Source organism: Nelumbo lutea, chromosome 4 (genome assembly GCF_056320005.1).
Source record: "Nelumbo lutea isolate HS-2025 chromosome 4, American lotus-T2T, whole genome shotgun sequence".
Lineage (NCBI taxonomy): Eukaryota > Viridiplantae > Streptophyta > Magnoliopsida > Proteales > Nelumbonaceae > Nelumbo > Nelumbo lutea.
In genome coordinates this window covers 64,577,945-64,598,872 of record NC_142687.1, presented here as the reverse complement: position 1 = coordinate 64,598,872, position 20,928 = coordinate 64,577,945, and the positions used below count along the sequence as shown (strand labels likewise).

At 40.2% G+C, this 20,928-nt stretch overlaps 1 protein-coding gene across 1 annotated transcript in view; it reads left to right on the top strand.

Annotated features, from left to right (window-relative positions):
* The first annotated feature begins 1,384 nt into the window (after positions 1-1,384).
* Positions 1,385-20,928, top strand: part of LOC148860881 (DEA(D/H)-box RNA helicase family protein) — a 55,460-nt gene continuing 35,916 nt past the window's right edge. Inside the window, exon 1 of the mRNA XM_088983321.1 lies at positions 1,385-2,345. Coding sequence (XP_088839447.1) covers positions 2,015-2,345 — 331 coding nt within the window. The 5' untranslated portion in view covers positions 1,385-2,014. The remainder of the gene's footprint in view (positions 2,346-20,928) is intronic.

Sequence of the window (20,928 nt, the reverse complement as noted above, 5' to 3'; positions counted from 1 at the left end):
GGAATGACACACTCTGCTGAGAAGAAAGAAAGGTGATGGGAGTGGAAGCCCCCAGGTCCCAACAAAATTAAGCTGAGCTTTGATGGGAGCTCTATAGGAAACCCGGGTATGGCAGGAATTGGTGGTGTGATCAGAGATTCCTCAAGCAAAGTTTTGGCTATGTACCCAAGACCTTTAGGGGAAGGTGATTCGTTAAAAGCTAAACTATTAGCTCTGCTACAAGGGTTAAAACTTGCTAAGCAAGCAGATCTTAAGAACTTGGAGATAGAAGGGGACTCAAAAATAGTGATATCTTGAACCAATTCAAGTAGTAATGTTCCTTCGATCTATAGACATCTGTTAAGGGAGATAGTAAGCATAGCAAGGGAATTTAATGCCTCGTTCACATAGATCAGGAGAACTGCAAATGGAATGGTTGATTCTCTAGCCAAACAGGGAGTTCAAACTTCAAAGGCAGCAGATATTTTGGGCTTTATTATAACAATTTCTGGTGCAATGTCTGCTTTTTAATTGCTGTAATTCTGTATGTAATTCTCTTACTTGAATAAAATTTTCATTTTTCTGATTAAAAAAAAAATCGTCTTATATATCTTATTGATGATGGAAATGGCTAAAAACACAAATAATACAAAAGAAAGGGGGATTTAACATTTGTGAAGCGACCACTACATTTCCTTCTTCATGGGTTCATTCTTGATTAGAATGGCCTAATCTTTAACATATTTCCGATGAGTCGGGGTTTTGCGGTAGGTTTTAGGAAGATCTGGAGATCCAGAGATCTATTCCACCGGTTGTGAAGAACTCAGAGCAGTTGAGCTGGTATGTTTGATGGCTGCAAAACTTAAGATGAGGGAATCAGATATAGAGGATTATTTTCGGATAAGGCTCAGTTTGGAAGGAGTACAAATACAAATATGTAGTGTGCAAAACCTTGTATTTTGTATTATATTGTATATATTTGTATTGTACATATTTGTATTTGTACTCCTTCCAAAGCATAAAGAAAGATGGGCAATTTGAACTCCAAAGGAGCAAAACTGCAAGTATGTTAATTCAAGGTTTACAAGTTTGTTTATCCACGGCGGAGGTTTCAGACATTCACTTTTGAGAAGAAAGAGTGGAGGCGGTTGAGTTTCAGGCCCATCTTTACCTTTGTCTCTGGAAGTTGCAGGGGAAGATACTCAAACGACCTAGTCAACTTTTGCCAGTGGTCAAATACAATATCCACTGCAAATATGCAAATATATATAACTAAACAAAAACCTTACAAAATTACCTTGCAAATGTTACTGTTTTACAATTTAAGTAGATTTATAGCTTTTACCAATTGGTGTCAAATAGATCTCTCTTAAAAACAAAAACCATCTGTTGATGGTTTTGAAGACATTGACGATGAGGCTAGGAATGGATTTGGAGTTTGTTAGCAGCAACAAGACCATCAAATGGTTGATGGGCACAAGTTTTCAGAATGGCGATAGTAGGGAAGCTGCTTGCAATTAATTTACGTACCTTAGATACATGCAAAGTTGCTAAACGGTGATGAACTTTCTGATATGAAGACTTGATTCTAATGGTTTCTCTGCATACAAAAACTGCCTCGAGAAGCCGACCAATGCTCATCAATTCGACGCTCTTCTCTTGTTGCTCCCGTAAGATTCCTTATCAGAAAGCAACTCATGGCAGAACAATGCAACTCCGGTAAGATGCCTTAATTTGAAAATTTGAAGAATAATCAAGGACATTTTTGTCTTTTAATTTGTTCCACGATGTTAACGGTAAAAATGTTTCTCCAAAATTTAAAGAACATTTAAGGGCAAAGGAGGTTCTAGTATTTATCGGTAACCTAAGGGGAGCTTTTAAGTCTTTTTACCTAACCGAATGTGCTCGTACGTGCCGCTTCCGTTATTTATCGCCCTGTCTTCCTGACAAAAACTCCCGCGAAGCTGAAAAATCTTATCCTCCTCCTGCTTCGCTTCAGTTCTGTAAAAGGAGAAAATCACTGCAAACCTGAACGATGCTTGCCCAAGCTCCTCCAGACCTCCCAAAATTCCTCAAGTTTAGAGCCAAACCCGCCCAAACCCCTGCACTTTTCGAGCTCTTCAATGCTGTTTCGGTTAGACACAGTCGTCGATGCTGCAGTTTCAGTTGGAGCAAAACGACATGTAAATCCGTCAGGTTTTGTGTTAGAGCGGGATATGCTAGGAAGCCAATGGGGGCTCCAGGAGCGTATCAGCTTATCGACGATGACACGGGAGAAAGATTCATTGTTTGGGGTGACGATGACTCGCCAATTCCTTCCAAAGAAGTTCTCTCCTGGAAACCCAGCAGCGATGACAACAAAGGAAGTAAGTTTGAATTTCTGCCTTTTCTTTATTTTTTTATGGGATTTCTTATATGGTTTTTTCTATTTTTGATTTTTTCCCACGTGGGTAGATTTAGATTTTTGAGGTGAATCTCTATGTATCTTAACCGAACTCGGTTACTCTGCTGAAATTGAGGGAATTGTTCGTTCTTTTCCTTTAAAAGAAAGAAACAAAAACCATTGAAGTAAAACGAAGACTTTCTCCCAACTTGCATGGCTGAAAACTAACCGCGTGCCTATAACTTAGATGAGAATGAATCAGTTTTTGAAATGTCTCTACTTGTGTTTCATTTGATGAGTAGTTGAGGGATGATAGTAGTAGGAAGTTGATGCTAACAAATTGTGTTAATCTAAGACTTAAATATTTCGCAACACTACAGCATCAGACAATATGACTCAGTTCATAATGGTCGTAAATAGTGATACCAGGCAGCATTGGATTCTGATTCCTGCAAGGCTGCAAGTTGGGTTGCCCAATTTGAAGAATTTCAGTTACATTGGGCTCAAGTTAGTATTCAGCTAAGATTTCTGGCGACAGAGAAGACCGAAGGGAGTTTTTTTTTTTTTTTAATTTATATCAGCAGAAGACCAAAGGGAGTTTGTAACGAAAAGAAACAATGGTGGGACTATCTTGAATGGTGTTAGTACTATGATTGGAGGTGAGTGTTTCAGCAAGGGATTGACTTTGGCTAAATTTTCTGGTGACAGAGCAGATTCAAGGGAGAAGCTTTTGCCAAAGGTATGCAAAGAGAACATTTCCAAAGTAGATGTGGGTGCGGCAGAAGTTTCAAGGGATGCGTGTTTATGTTTCAATGACAATACTGCAGAAGGGAGGAGGAAGTGAGAGCGGTTGTGAAGCGCCTACCTATTGTGAGAGAGAGGTTGGTGGATTTGAAGGAGGGCTGGTCGGTGAAGAGGCTGAAAGAAGGGGAGTAGAGGTGAGGACAGAAGGCTTTCAAGTGCAAGGGGGAAGGCAGGAGGATGCAAATTGGCAGGAATCAGGAGGGAAGAGACTGTAGGGAAGATGAAGCATTTCTCTAAACAAATAGGGCTTGAAGGGGAGGGGGTTGCTGAGGTGGGAAGAGAAGTAAGGGAGATTGAAGGTGGAGAAAGGGGTATGATGAAATAGGTGAAGGAAATGCCCAAGAAAATGAGGTAGTTAATACAGTCGAGGTTAGTAAAACATTGGGTTTATTTTTCTTGGGTGGAGTTTTTGCAAGGAAGGATTTTAAAGAATTGGCAGAAAAGGGTCAGGAGGAGAGTAAGGTGGTTTCGGAAGAGGTGGAGTTTAATGTTAGGGTTGAATATAATCTTGATAGAAAGATGCCAGTAGGAGAGAAAGGGACTGGTGACAAAGAGGGGGGGGGGGTGAGGTGGTTGCAATCTGGACTTTTAAGAAGAATGCAGTCTTGGTGCTTGAGAAGATCAATGATAGTTTAAAGGGTCCAAAAGACCTGAAAGAGTTTTCTAATGCAATAAGACGCTTCAAAAATCAGAGAGATGTTCGAATTGTTCCAGTCTCTAAAGTTTTTTCAAGACTGAAAGGAAGTTTATTTGGAGTAGGGCTGATCAAGAGGGTGAAGAAAACAAACACAGTTTTGAAGAGAAAGAAAGGGGTTCTTATTCATGTCACTGGTGAAGCTGTAAGTTAGAGTAAAGTGGTGGTTAATATGTGAAGAGGAGTGTAGTGTTTGGTGTCTTTGTTTTCTTTTGTGGAGTATATTGGGTTTTGGTTGATTTTGTTATGTTTGTAAAACTTGTCTGGGGCTGTGTTGTGGAGAGGTATATGTTGGCCGTGGTTGATGAAGGGTGTTGTTGAGGTGTTGGAGGATGTTTTGCTGTCTTTTTTCTCTCAGGTGACCTTTAGTCATCTTTCTTGTAATTTCTTTTTTATTTTAATAAATTTTTATTATATCTTCAAAAAAAGAGTTAGGCTTTAGACCCATTGAAAATTTAACTAACTCCCAACCCAAATTGCACCCCTAGATTCCCTTGTGTGTCCATGCAAAACTGAAATTGAAACAAAATAGCTATGTATTTACACTCTAAACACCACAGTTTAGAAGCTTAGTCTTCTGTAAACTGCCCAGGATGAAAATTTGGTTAACAGATCTTGTTTGAAAGTGTCAATAAACCATCGAGAACAACACTAGAAATCAGAGGAAAACAATAATATAAAACCTCCAATAGCAACTAGCTGCAGTACAAATGAGAACAAGAAACCCTAGGAAATGGTTTTTTGGAAGATGCTCCAATATGCTTTCACCCAAAACTGAAAGAGATTCCCTATGGTTGAATTTTTTAAAAACAAAACTTCCTGACTACACTAACCTTCAATAAATTTTCCTATTACTTTGCTCTACTAAATAAATTTTAAGAAAGGGATCATATGGCAATTCTGCCCCTATCAATGATAACACCATATTATGTTATGGGCCCGCGAATAGGATCTCGTCACGGTTCGGTCCACGGGGAAAACCTCCTGTTTTCCCTTGTTCCTCCCTGCTCTTGATGAACCTATCTTGGCGCCCTAATGGTGATTTGTCCAAGAGATCACCTAACTCTCCTTGCTCTCTTTCTTGACTGAAATTTTCGATATGTTTATTGAATAATCTCAGCTCCTTAAATAGGAGATTACAAGAGGTAGAATCCTACTTTTAGGAAGACTCCTTGCTAATCTACTACTCTATCCTATTAAACTGATAAGATAAGACTGAACTGAAAAGATAAATCTATCCTACTGAACTGGTAAGATAAGATAAGATAAGAACTGTAATTAGATAAGACTCCCTTAATCTATCCTACTGAACTGATCAGATAAGATAACTGAATAGATAAGACTCCTACTAATCCCTGCTACTGAAAGCAAATAAGGTAAGAATACTGAATAGATAAGATAGGATGAGAACACTAAATTGTTGCTTCTGAGAACACTAAATTATTGCTGCTGCTGCCGGCGCCCACATCATATTACTCCCAAAAATACAAGCACATCTATACCTAAGGACTAGCTTCTCCAGGCTGATGCTGGTAGATCCTGAAGGCTTCAACTGCATTAGATTGTTTCAAGCTGGATAAGGTTGGACAAGCATTGTGAAACTTGCACCAGTTTATTTTTTTCTGAACTTCCCCACCTTAGACAGATGATGGTCCTCCACACTCTAGAATGATGGTTATGTTAGACAGTTTTGTATGCCCTTAGCTTCAATCTGATTTGATGTACTTTTGTTATTTAGTGGAAATAAATAAAGTGCATGTTTGATTCATGTTGTTTGGTTTAATTCTGTGTGAAACCCTAAAACTGGACATTTATAGAGACTCATGTTAGTTTTAAATGTTCACAGCCGTTGGATAAGTCTGGGGAGATTTATCCTGCCAAGGCTGATACTGGTGTGCCACCAAGTGTTGGGATGGCCTGTCTCAGCCATCAGGGTAAGACCCGAGGCACATGCAGTATGGGATTACTTGAATCCTTGAACCGGATCAGATTTCCAGTATTGCCCTGGACCTTGGAGATAGATGGGCAAAACTGGAAAGTTACACCTGACCCCTAGACTCGATTATGACATTTCACTAGGTGTTGGATCAGACTGCCTTTGATATGCCAATCAGTGAGATCCTTAGCGGGGATCAAAACCTGGGTATGTTGGGGCAGTTTGAGAATTCATCTGAGTGGGTGATCATAGTGACAGAATCAGCCACTTTGTCGGACAAAGGGTAAGATCGGGAGTGCACTCTCTCTGATGGAAACCAAACTGCCGGCAGTTGATTTCAATCGTTGGAATTTTGTTTTGCAAAATTAATATATTTATATATATATGTACGGTTTCGAATTGTTTGCAAATGGTTTTAATTCCCGGGATCCATGTGAGAGGAGAGTGCGGCACTGTTCCTTGCAGCCGAGGGAGAGGTCCTCTCTTGTCGGGCAGTGCTTGATCATTAAGGGCTGAGAGGTTAAGTGTAAGACCATTGAGGATAATACCTGATGGGCTAATCTTGCACCTGCCCACAGTCCCTGGGTTTTTATAAGATGGCTTGGCCCAGGGACCACTTAATGTAAGTGTTGGGCCCATAGGGTCCATATGATGGACTCAAGGGGTTCATTGAGTTTTTCAGTGAATTCGGCTGAGCCTTGTATTAAAGGCTGGGCCGAATCCATGTGGCTGGTGTGTAGATCAATGCTTGGGTCCCACGCCATACAAAGAAGCCCAACTGGGCAGCAGATTGGAAAGTAATTAGACACTGAACACTTAATGGGCCAAAAGCCCATTTCGAGGTGGGCTGATATGAATACCCATCCATGGGGCGAATTTGAGATTAAAGTTAGTAAAAGGATTGGGCCTTTTAACCTTATCCACTCTAAGAGACCAAATTCAAATTAGATTTGAATCTGGTAACCTCCTGATAAGATCAGGAGTAAGCTAATTCTATCTGCAGAAAGGATTAAGATTATCCCCTATCCAAATACTGATTTGGATTGGGATAACTCCTAAAAAGGAGGTTTCTTAATCAAGAAGAAAGGAGGAGATTTCGAACCACCTTGAAGAGGTATAGGATACCTCCTGCGAATTCAGATCTGATCTGGTTTCATACTCTCCAAAAAAACAGAAAAAGCAGTTCAGCCTTTTTGTTTTTGAGATCTCCTCCTACCGCCGCCATCTGCCATTGCAAGATTAGATCTTTGCAGAGAAGAAAGTCAAGAAATTTGTTCTTGACATCAGTCTTGCAAGAAAGACTGAAAGGATTCAGTGTTTAGTACTTCCAGAGGATTCTTGTGAAGGATCCAGTGTGTAGGACGCACCCTGCTGGTTCTGTTCCATCCACAGCTGTGCCATCTTCAGCAGGAACGGATCTTGGAGCATTCTTTGGGCGTGAACACCAACTTTGGGAGATACTGCTTCTCCGGATCAGGTATATTCCTCCCATTTATCTTTTGGTACAGATCTGGTTTGATTATGGTTCAAGTAGGATCCTTGAATATTGTATTCTAAATTTAGGGAATATGATTCCCAGTTGGGAGAAGGTAGGAAATTTTTTTTGAAATTCGCCCACCCATTCCGCAACCTTTATGGCGTCCATTAGATGGATCCTACCATTTTTTCAGTGGTATCAGAGCCACAGGTTCGAATCTTGAACCAAAAGAAAATCAGATCTGACCCTGCGCAGATGGATAGAAGGTGTTCTTTCAGGATTTGCGCAGATTGTTTTCTTTATTTCAAGAAACTGTTTCTTGTTAAGGGCGATTGATCTGAAATTAATTTTATTAAATTCAAAATTTATTTAGAATTGTTCTTTATTTATTTTTGATTTAATGGACTGTTCGAACCTGGAGAACACAGTGCAGATTTGGCGCAGATAGTCTGCGCACCCTTTTACTTTCCTTTTATTTATATTCGGTTTGTAAATAATTTTTTTTATTTTAGACTGAATGTATAGGATTTGATCAAGAATGTAATTAATAGAAATAGGATTTCTGTTATTTTTCTTGATTAAAGAAGAAGGAAGAAGAAGGCGGCGCTGGAGATTTGCAGTTGGAGAAATCGCTTTCTGCGATTTGCAGTTTGTGAAACTGCAACCCTTGTGATTAACCTCTGTTTTGCAGGTGGTGCGAACAGTCCATAGTTTGATTTGTGATTGTTTGAAATCAAAATTATTAATTTCAGATCTTTCATGAATTAATTTTTGAATTGAAAATCAGTTTTGGATTCTCTCGGACTAGATTGGACCAAAACTGTTTGGACCGAATCTGGGGTTCGATAGGGACTGTTTTTCAGTCTGTATTTCTCTCACTTGCTGTTCCAAATCTGATGTTCAATTACAAGGATTAATTCGGCCCACCTGTAAAGCCCAGTTTTAAAGGGTTAAAACTGCAAAAGGCCCATTACTGTGAGATAAGCTGTATGGGCCAAACTGCTATCTGCGATTCAGCCCATACACCTAGTAGTCATTAATTGTTAATGACTTAGTTTTTAAATGGGCTATTCAATGGGCTTTACAGCAGTTAATTGATTGGATCAATTCCTCCTTTACATGTGATGTTTGGATGTTTGATGTGCTGCGACCATGGGCCATAAGTACTTGGCCCATGAAGACTCGTTAGTGGCTCTTGCGCACACCATGGCTGAATGCACATCATTGCCATGGTGTCCTTCAAGGTCATTGGATGACCCCTCTTTGCTTGGTGGGCCCCACAACCCTGAAAAGGGATGCGTACAGAACCCCTAGCCGATTAAGGCCCACCAGAAATCTGACTTTATGAAAGTCAGTGGGAGCCACTCTGGTTTGACCTAAATTAAAACTAGGGCGTTTTTGTTCCCTCCAGCAAATATGAATGCATGTGATAGGGAGACCCATATGATGGACTCTCTAAAGGCCTTCCGTCATTAGCACAATGATGGGTCCTTCAGTAATGAGGAAACGCACCATGAAATTGGGCTATCCATTTGCTGTTGGATCTATTAGAGTGTTTCATAAGATGATAGGGGCGTCATAGACCGATGTGGGAGGGGCTTCACCAGAAAATGGGAACTCTCTCACGGTACCTTGGCGTAACCTGAATATGATGGGTAAGCACTCACTGGACAGAAAGGTTTACCTGAAAACGGCTCTGAACCTTGTCTGACAGAGGCCAAAAGGAAACTCATTTGATGAGTGGATATGATCCGTCATAGAAAGGTGGTGAGGTTATGCAGCTGAAACAGTTGGCTTCACGCACCCCATGTAATTTCCCACATTTCCAGAGACATTTCGTCGTCTCCGTCACCGAGAAAGGAGGGAAATCTCAGAGATGAACAAATGGGAATGGAACATAGATTGAAAGCCATATCTATGTAGGTAACATGAATCAAACTAAGGTTGTGGACTAATGATTTTGCTATTTTATCAGAAAATGGCAAACGGTCAATTTGCAAAGATATAGACGATAACAAGCTAAAGGGCCCAAACTATGCCGACTGGTACAAAAATCTTATGCTGGTCCTAACTTCCAAAAAGTTAGACAAGGTGGTGAAAAATCCTGCACCGGAACGTCCGGGTGATAGGGCTTCTGAGGCCCGTAGGAGGGACTACCAAGAGTGGGAGGATAAGAACTCCCTAGCCCGCTGCTTTGTCGTTGCCTCATTAGACAACTCAATACAGAGGCAGTTTGATCAGATCGAACTTGCCAAGGACATATTGGACAGTCTAAGAACAATGTATGAAGAGCAGAACCGTTCTACTCGACAGAAGGTCCTGAAATTGTTCATGACCGCGCAGATGACCAAATGGCAGAAAGTTCATGACCATTGTCTTCGGATGATGGGTTACATTAACGAACTTGAAGCTCTTTGATCCGGGTTAGATCTTGGCACGCAAGTGGATGCCATCCTCAATTCTTTGCCCTCTTCCTTCAATGCGTTCACAATGAACTACAATATGAATAAGCTGAATGTCAGCGTCCAGGAACTCAGCAATATGTTGCAGAGAGCCGAGGATCTACTCAAGAAGGATGAGCCTGTGGTTATGCTTGCTGAAGCTAACAAATCGGGCAAGAAAAAGAGAAAGGCAAAGAAGCCTCAGAAGAAGGCTACCAATCCTAAGAAGCAGAAGAAGAACAAGGCATCTGATGTCTGTCACTTCTGCAAGCAGACCGGCCACTGGAAGAGGAATTGTCCTGCCTACCTGGAATCTAAGAAAGGTAACATCGAAACTTGTGTCATAGAAACTAACATGTTAGTTACTTCTGTGTCCTGGTGTGTTGACTCCGGGGCTTCAACTCATGCGTGTAACTCACTGCAGGGGTTCAAAGTTAGCAGAAGGTTGAGTGAAGGTGAAGTGACATTATTCTTGGGAACAACTGCAAGTGTTGCAGCAGCGGCAATAGGAACCGTAGAATTAGTTTTTAAAGAAGGAATACTTGTACTTAAAGATTGTCTTTATGTACAGAACTTGAGAAGAAATTTAATTTCCGTTTCAAAACTGTGTGCTGATGGATATACTGTTTATTTTAGTAATGTGATTACTGTTAAACGGAATAATAAATTAATCGCATGCGGGGAACAAGAGAACGGTCTCTATGTTCTACAACCTTCTCTGGAAACTAACTTAACCGAAACTACGTCGGTCGAAAATCCCAAGAAAAGGAATCGTGATACAGTAAGTCCCACGTGCCTCTGGCATTACCGACTTGGCCATATCGGTATTGACCGAATCACAAGGTTGGTAAAGGATGGTCCTTTGGATTTTCTAACTGTAGAAAATCTTCCCACTTGTGAACCTTGCCTTCAAGGTAAGATGTCTAAGCGGCCATTTGACGGTAAGCCTGAAAGATCTGAAGGCACACTTGACCTAATACATACTGATGTATGTGGTCCCCTGAGTGTTAGGACACGGAATCAACACGTGTACTTCATCACCTTTACAGATGATTTTTCACGATATGGTTACGTGTACCTAATGAGACATAAGTTTGAATCATTTGAAAAGTTCAAAGAGTTCAGACAGGAAGTCGAGAAGCAGTTAGGGAGAGAAATTAAGGCCCTTCGATCAGATCGAGGTGGCGAGTATCTCTCTGACGAATTCAGGGACTACTTAAAGGCCAATGGGATAGTGTCACAATTAGCTCCTTCTGCTACACCTCAACTCAACGGTGTTTCAGAGAGGAGGAATAGGACCTTGTTGGACATGGTCCGGTCACTTCTCGTACGCTCACAATTACCCACATCATTTTGGGGATACGCATTAGAGACTGCTATCTACGTGCTGAATCGGGTTCCAACCAAATCAGTTCCTAAAACTCCATATGAACTTTGGACCGGAAGGAAGCCAAGTGTAAGACACTTGAAGATTTGGGGTTGTCCTGCACACGTTAAAAGAACAAGTGCGGACAAGTTGGAATCTAAACCAGTCGTTGCCTGTTTATAGGCTACCCAAAGGATTCGGTGGGTTATCTATTCTATGACCCGAGTGAGCAGAAAGTGTTATGCAGTCGAAACGCGCAGTTCTTAGAATCCGATTACATCCTGGACACCCATCGTCAGGAAATAGTTCTTGATGAGGAAAGCTCAGGAGCAGTGGGAGATGTCCCACAAATTCCAGGTAATGACCAACCTAGAAGAACCACCCGGGTATCCAGACCACCAGTCCGATATGGTTATGACCAGGATAGTTACCTGGTGGAAACCTTGACTAGTGAAGAGGATCCCGTGACTTACGCGGAAGCTATGTTAGACATAGACTCCCAGAAGTGGGTGGAGGCCATGAGAGCTGAAATGGAATCAATGGAGACCAATGGAGTCTGGACTCTAGTGGATCCGCCCCCCGGGGTAAAAGCAATTGGTTGCAAATGGATCTACAAGAGGAAGAAGGGCCCCGATGGCAGGATTGAGACCTTTAAAGCTCGTTTGGTGGCGAAAGGGTATACTCAGAAAGAAGGCATCGACTATGAAGAAACCTTTTCGCCCGTGGCCATGCTTAAATCCATTAGGATCCTGCTAGCTGTAGCAGCCTACCATGACTATGAGATTTGGCAAATGGATGTCAAAACCGCGTTCCTGAATGGAGATCTTAGTGAAGATATTTACATGCAGCAGCCGCAAGGCTTCATTGCTGCTGGTCAGGAACACATGGTATGTAAACTTAATAGATCCATATATGGACTTAAGCAGGCTTTTAGGAGTTGGAACATCCGTTTTGATTCTGCAGTCAAAACGTTTGACTTTGAGCAGAATCCGGATGAGCCCTGTGTTTATAGGAAGTCCAGTGGGGATAAGATCACCTTTTTGGTGTTGTACGTGGACGATATCTTACTCATTGGGAATGATGTAGGAATGTTGACTTCGGTCAAGGTATGGCTATCACAGCAGTTCTCCATGAAAGATCTTGGAGAAGCTTCATACATACTGGGTCTTCGACTCTATAGAGATAGATCGAAGCGGATAATTGGATTATCCCAGGCTGCTTACATTGACAAAATTGTCAAGAGGTACAGCATGGAGAACTCCAAGAAAGGAAACGTTTCTTTCAGGCACGGAGTCACTCTCTCCAAGAAGATGTCTTCCAAGACTTCTGAGGAGATTGAGAGCATGAGAGACGTTCCCTATGCCTCAGCCGTAGGGAGCATCATGTATGCCATGCTGTGCACTCGCCCTGACATTGCTCAGGCGGTGAGTGTGGTAAGCAGATTCCAGGCAAACCCAGGGCAGGAGCATTGGACTGCTGTGAAGAACATACTCAAATACCTTCGAAGGACAAAAGAGTTTTGTCTGGTATTCGATGGTTGTTCACTGCAAGTTCTAGGGTATACCGATGCCGATTTCCAGTCGGATCCAGATGATAGAAAGTCTACATCTGGGTATGTTTTCACGATAGGATCGTGTGCTGTTTGCTGGAAAAGCAGCAAACAGGGGTCCACTGCAGACTCCACAACCGAGGCCGAGTACATTGCCGCAAGTGAAGCTGCCAAGGAAGCCGTGTGGATGAAAAAGTTCATACACGAATTGGTTGCGATTCCATCCAGCACATCTCCCATCCCGTTGTTGTGTGACAACAATGGAGCGACCGCCCAGGCTAAAGAGCCTCGGGCTCACTCGAAGTCGAAGCACATCGAGAGAAAGTACCATGTACTGCGGGAGATCGTTGGTAGAGGGGACGTCCTGATTCAGAAGGTAGCATCAGCGGATAATGTGGCAGACCCATTGACTAAGCCACTGACACAGAAGGTGTTTGAGAAACACGTGGAAAGTATGGGACTCCGGCTTGTACTAGATTGGACCTAAGTGCAAGTGGGAGCTGTTAGACAGTTTTGTATGCCCTTAGCTTCAATCTGATTTGATGTACTTTTGTTATTTAGTGGAAATAAATAAAGTGCATGTTTGATTCATGTTGTTTGGTTTAATTCTGTGTGAAACCCTAAAACTGGACATTTATAGAGACTCATGTTAGTTTTAAATGTTCACAGCCGTTGGATAAGTCTGGGGAGATTTATCCTGCCAAGGCTGATACTGGTGTGCCACCAAGTGTTGGGATGGCCTGTCTCAGCCATCAGGGTAAGACCCGAGGCACATGCAGTATGGGATTACTTGAATCCTTGAACTGGACCAGATTTCCAGTATTGCCCTGGACCTTGGAGATAGATGGGCAAAACTGGAAAGTTACACCTGACCCCTAGACTCGATTATGACATTTCACTAGGTGTTGGATCAGGCTGCCTTTGATATGCCAATCAGTGAGATCCTTAGCGGGGATCAAAACCTGGGTATGTTGGGGCAGTTTGAGAATTCATCTGAGTGGGTGATCATAGTGACAGAATCAGCCACTTTGTCGGACAAAGGGTAATGATCGGGAATGCACTCTCTCTGATGGAAACCAAACTGCCGGCAGTTGATTTCAATCGTTGGAATTTTGTTTTGCAAAATTAATATATTTATATATATATTTACGGTTTCGAATTGTTTGCAAATGGTTTTAATTCCCGGGATCCATGTGAGAGGAGAGTGCGGCACTGTTCCTTGCAGCCGAGGGAGAGGTCCTCTCTTGTCGGGCAGTGCTTGATCATTAAGGGCTGAGAGGTTAAGTGTAAGACCATTGAGGATAATACCTGATGGGCTAATCTTGCACCTGCCCACAGTCCCTGGGTTTTTATAAGATGGCTTGGCCCAGGGACCACTTAATGTAAGTGTTGGGCCCATAGGGTCCATATGATGGACTCAAGGGGTTCATTGAGTTTTTCAGTGAATTCGGCTGGGCCTTGTATTAAAGGCTGGGCCGAACCCATGTGGCTGGTGTGTAGATCAATGCTTGGGTCCCACGCCATACAAAGAAGCCCAACTGGGCAGCAGATTGGAAAGTAATTAGACACTGAACACTTAATGGGCCAAAAGCCCATTTCGAGGTGGGCTGATATGATCACCCATCCATGGGGCGAATTTGAGATTAAAGTTAGTAAAAGGATTGGGCCTTTTAACCTTATCCACTCTAAGAGACCAAATTCAAATTAGATTTGAATCTGGTAACCTCCTGATAAGATCAGGAGTAAGCTAATTCTATCTGCAGAAAGGATTAAGATTATCCCCTATCCAAATACTGATTTGGATTGGGATAACTCCTAAAAAGGAGGTTTCTTAATCAAGAAGAAAGGAGGAGATTTCGAACCACCTTGAAGAGGTATAGGATACCTCCTGCGAATTCAGATCTGATCTGGTTTCATACTCTCCAGAAAAACAGAAAAAGCAGTTCAGCCTTTTTGTTTTTGAGATCTCCTCCTACCGCCGCCATCTGCCATTGCAAGATTAGATCTTTGCAGAGAAGAAAGTCAAGAAATTTGTTCTTGACATCAGTCTTGCAAGAAAGACTGAAAGGATTCAGTGTTTAGTACTTCCAGAGGATTCTTGTGAAGGATCCAGTGTGTAGGACGCACCCTGCTGGTTCTGTTCCATCCACAGCTGTGTCATCTTCAGCAGGAACGGATCTTGGAGCATTCTTTGGGCGTGAACACCAACTTTGGGAGATACTGCTTCTCCGGATCAGGTATATTCCTCCCATTTATCTTTTGGTACAGATCTGGTTTGATTATGGTTCAAGTAGGATCCTTGAATATTGTATTCTAAATTTAGGGAATATGATTCCCAGTTGGGAGAAGGTAGGAAATTTTTTTTGAAATTCGCCCACCCATTCCGCAACCTTTATGGCGTCCATTAGATGGATCCTACTATTCTTTCAGGTTACATCTCATTAGTGTGGCTGCCTTGATTAAGAAGATGATCCAGATTTTTTTCCTGGACTACCTTCCTGCAGAAATGGTTTTTGGTGAATTTTTTATATACAAAATCAAACATTCCTAATTGAGGTTTCTATAGGATTCACCTGCATAATCCCATGCCAAGCTTGTCTGACATGAGATTTTTCTCTTGAAGATTATTTCCAAACAAGATAGTCATCCTTTTTTTTTTTTTGATAAATGAACAAGATAGTCATCCTTCTGGTGGAACTGCTGAAGAATATCTTGGAAGATTGCAAGTCTTCTAACTTCTGTTTTTGTTTGTTGCATGTTCGATTGACAATTTTATTTTCCCCTCAGCTATCAATTAACTAGACAAAAGGTCATCACCTCCACCATATACCATATAGGGGAAAAGGAAAGAAAAAGAATATCGCCATTTCTAGCATATCAAAATGGTCTTTCATGATTTGCCATGAGCATTCAGTTTCCAATCCATACAGTAAGTGATACCTGCATCAAGAAAGAAAATATTTTTCTTTCTAGAAAGGACCAACAAATTTTCATTCTAAGACATTCAGCAACTTCAAGCTTTGAATCCCATTCCCATCTCAAGGGGGAAGCAAATCATATTGTTTTATCTCAAATTCTGTCCGTCCTTGTTGATTTCCCATTAAAAAGAATTTTACAAGAATCCAAGATTCAATTTGTTTGTTGAGAGATGTATTGTATTTGGTTGTATTTGTAATATTGATAAGTTATGGGGACCTAAATGTATTTATTAGAAAAAGGGGCTTATGTGTAATTTTGATGTATTTCGGTCTTCTGCTTATTTAAACAAGTGGTTGTGTGAGATTAGGGAGTGAGGAAGAGTGTGTGTGTGTGTGTGTGTGAGAGAGAGAGAGAGAGAGAGAGAGAGAGATGTATCTCTTGTTCTCATAGTGGATATGTTTCCTCTCTTCCCGTGGATGTAGGCTACCAAGCCGGACCACATTAAACCTTGGTGTTTCTCTATTTCTTCTTCTTTCTTCTTCCTTGAGTTGTTATTCTATTTTATGTTGGTTGACATGGTACTAGAGCTATTTTATGTTGTTTAACAATGTTGAAACCTACTTTTCAGAATCAAGATAGTCAAACAGTACAGGAATATGAATTTTTGACAGACATCCTTGATGAGTGTGTATTTACCATCTGCCAATAGGATTTAGCATTCCGACCATCAGGTCTTTTGTTTATTTTCTCTATAATCAGGCTGAAGCATTTCTTCTAATTCCTTTAATATTCTGCTCCCAAATGGGATATATGGCCTTGTATTCTTAGACAATTGATTTCGCTTTGAGTTGATAACCTCTTCTTGTCCTGAGTTGCATCATAGCTGTGAACATCATGATGTCTTTTGTTTATTTTCTCTATAATCAGGCTGAAGCATTTCTTCTAATTCCTTTAATATTCTGCTCCCAAATGGGATATATGGCCTTGTATTCTTAGACAATTGATTTCGCTTTGAGTTGATAACCTATTCTTGTCCTGAGTTGCATCATAGCTGTGAACATCATGATGTCTACATATGGAAAGTGACCTAGCTGTTATGCTCACTTAGGGATTCTTAATTTTTGGTCAATGAGGTATTTAATGCCATTGACACATTATGTAATCTAACCCATATCTATACTACCATAGAAAGTATGGATGGGAGTGTAGAACTTTCCTTGGACTAAAATATCCCTATTTTTGAATTTAGTCCATTTCTAATTGTGAGGATTGAAAGTCTAATTTGAATTACTACTTTTCACCTCATTTAAATTGTATATTTAAGGTATTTTACACTAATGAATTCTAGTAATTAGATCTATATCCAATACCTTTAATAATATAAAACCCATGATTTTTTTGACTGACCCAAAAAATGAAATTATTCTTCTATCCAAGTGGTGGGTAAGCAATTCACCTATCTAGGTCAAATGGGTCAACCCATGATGTCATAGTTAAATAATAAATAGAATAAATACAAAAAAATTAAAAATAAAAATATTTAGAAAAGTCGGGCACATCTCAAATATTTTATATTAATCATATTAAAGAAAAATAAGTGTAATAAGTGATAGTTATAAATATAACTCTAGCAAGTGCACTACTTATCAAGTAGTATAAAAAATATCGTTCCGACGGGGATTTAACAAAATAAGTATTAGAACCACAGTCTTCTCTAATTATTTGGACAATCGAAATTCAGATTTTTAAGAGTAAGAATTACTGAAAATAAAAACTAGAAAAAGAAAATAGAAGCAAGAGTGATCATTAACCGAATATGTAATGGATGAAATCGCTAGGGCTTTTGGTCCACCTAACCAATGTAATGAATATTAATGGATTTGATTAACCAAGATTGCTTGTCATTCCCATAAGCTGAGGTCTTTCCAATTTTATTTAATATTCTCTCTCGAGATATACTAAAACTACGGCCATCAGGTAACCCTTCGATCTCTCGAGTAGAGCTCTCAAGATGGAAGTGCATTAAATCCAAGGAAAACTATTAAATTCAGATGAATCATGTATTTATCTCTCTATACCATTCAATTCACTATATGAACTATTCAGTCGATTATGTGAATTCCTCTCTCGATTCATTCACATTAACCCAAATCAATTAAGAGGTGGCCAAGCTCTTAATTGCATTAAGCACAATAATTCATAGACTATATGGAAATCACAATCTTAGATAAATCATAAAGATAAAAATATATTCGTTAACCTGGTTAGGCTTTCCACAACCCTAGCAAGAAACAATTCAGTTCATGATAAAAGAATTAAAGCAAACAAAGGGAAAGAAAAAACTCTTGAATTCGCCCATGGTGCTGAGATCTCCTCTTCTTGCCGCCACCTTCTTCTTGAGGTTTCTTGAATTCTTGATCACCTTCCCCAAGTTTCTTGATTTGTTTTCTCCTTTCTTGATTGATTGTTCCTTTGCTTCTTAATTCAATCCAGAGATTGAGTGATGCCTAAAGCTGGTCCCCCCCCCTTTATATAGCTTAAAGGGGAGGGGGTGGTTTCATACTTCCTCTTGAAGTTTATCTTACAAGAATAGAAAGTCCTAGTCTAATCCTACTCTTATCTCTTTATCTAGTGAACTCAATCCCTTTATCTTTCTAAGATTACATCAAGAATTTAGATATGGAAGGACTCTTCTCAGTTTCTTGTTCTTGGATTCGTATTAGACCTCCTCTGCGAATTGGGCTGTTGCCAGGCTTTTCTGCAAGTTGGGATTCAATTGCAGATTGGGCCTTCCTACGAATTTGCCCCTACTTCGGGCCCGGATTTGACTTTGATGCAAGTCAAATCTGCGAAAGCCCAAAACACGAAAGTTGTGGCTTTTTCTCTTATCTTTCCAGTGGGTCTTGAATCAGCCCAATCGGAGTTCGGGTACGCGAGTTAGGCCCAAATTACTAAACGATGCCAAAAATGTGAAAAATCATCTGATTTGCCTTTCTTTGCTTCTGGTGCCTTTTTTCATGCCCTGAACCGAAATACAACAAATATGAGTCCAATTAAGTACTAATTCAGTATGAAAGACAAAATATTTGGAGATAAAAATATGATAAATTCTATTCTCATCAAATCCCCCCACACTTAAACTTTGCCCGTTCTCGGGCAAGACAACTAAAAACAAAACTAAAACAGGAACCAACTAACTAAAAGATTGTTTTGGAGTTTTCTCGACAGGGTATTTGTTCTCCCGCATGCCTTGATCCAGTATTAATGGTCCTTCCATTCGTCCACTTCTTTTCCTCTTTAACTTGTCAAAGAATAATCTTAAATCGCCAATCCTCATGTCCTCAAGTGAAATCGACAATCAAGGGAAACAAACATCTCTTCACATGAATAATTTAGGACTAGAGTAAGCCCTCTTTGTTTTCACAATCACATGCAGCAAGATTCAAAAATACCCTCTCACGATTTTTTGGGACGAAATTAGGAATGTTATTACCATAAGTTTGCTCACATCTCCACCACTTATCATGAGTTCAATGCATCAAAAGGTGAATTAGGGTTTGTGATCTAGGAATGAGTGCATTTTATGCTCCATCTCACCCTTTTTTCTTTTTATTGCTTTTAGTGTGAGTGCATTTTATGCTCAATCTCACACTTATTCAGGAAATAAAAGAAATTTTTTTTTGGATAAATCACGTTCCAATCCATGAACTCATTATCGTGGTCTCAAAATGCCTAATAAGACAAGTTCTAAAATAATCAAACCATGCTTGTCTGTCAAAAACCAAATGCTCACAAGGGTCAAATCTGTATTGCATCTTGCCCGTTGATCATTCCCACTACTTTGGTACCTTCCATAGCAAAAAATTTCAGCTAGATTTGCTTGCATTCTTTCTTGTCTATCCCACCTAAGCACATGATTCAAGGTGGTTTTCAATCATTCAAAAACAAGTCTCTAAGGAGCAGAAATTTCAAAAGGAAAGGTTAGCGAGTTATAGTCGAAGCATGCTAGAGTCTGAAAAAAAAATATCAACTCCTTAATCCTCCCCCATACTTAAGATATACATTGTCCTCAATGTATGAAATATGCATAACAAGAACAAGGAGAGAAAGATTTAAGAGGACTTCCCTGAATGCCTCGTTGAGATCCTGTAGATGTGAAATATGAAAAAAACACACTCATAAGAGAGAAAAAAAAACTGAACAAAACAAATAACTAAACTTAATGGGTTGCCTCTCACAAGCGCTCTTTTTAAGTCGTGAGCTTGACTTTCAACATTCTTTCATGGTGGTTTCAAGGAGAGAATGAACCCATGGTGGATGGGTTGCTCTCCTTCAATATAATGCTTCAACCGCTGTCCATTTACCTTGAATGTACTCCCATCATTATTATGCAGTTCAATTGGTCCATGAGGAAATACCCTAGCCACTTCAAAGGGTCCGCTCCACCTGGTTTTCAACTTCCAATGTTTCCCCCTCTCATCCTTCATGGGTGGGTTTAAACCTGGAATAGGGGCCTGCACAATATATGGGAGGAGTTTTGTGTGAGATGGAGGTAAACTAATAAAAGATGCATTATGAGTTGTAATTTCAAAAGAGTCTAGCTCAGAAGTCAAATTTCGCAGTTCTGATTTCAATACAAACTTCTGCTCTGCTTATTGCAATTGATTAGGACTTTTTTTAAGTGCAACTTTTAGTGTGTCTTCTGATTTAGATTTATCTACTTCAGTTTCCCAAACATCAATGCAATTAATTGCATATATTTCATGCTCAATTGTGTTGGGACATTTCATGGTTTTAAATACATTAAACACCACTTCTTCACCATTGATTCTAAGAGTAAGTAGTCATTCTTTCACGTCAATTAAAGCATTACCCGTAGCAAGAAAGGGTCTCCCTAGAATCAATGGCATTGTCCTATCTTCCTCCATATCCAACACAATGAAATCAACATGAATGATGAAATTACCCACTTTGACTAAAACATCTTCTACTATTCCCCTAGGATATTTAATGCTTCGATCAACTAATTGCATGATAATAGTCGTAGATGTTAGTTCATGCAGTCCAAGTTTTTCAAAAATAGAATAAGGCATTAAATTTATACTGGCACCTAAATCACATAAGGCTTTTTCAAATTCAGTATTCCCTATGGTGCAAGGTATAGAAAAACTCCCTGGATCCTTAAGCTTTTGGGGCAATTTCTTTTGAAGAATGGTTGAGCACTCTTCGTTTAACTTCACCATCTCACCTTTCTCCCATTTCCTTTTGTTCGACATCACCTCCTTCAGGAATTTGGCATATTTTGGCATCTGTGACAATACATCAAGATGGGGGAGGATAATATGTATTTTTCTAAATACTTCTAAAAACTTCTCAAAGT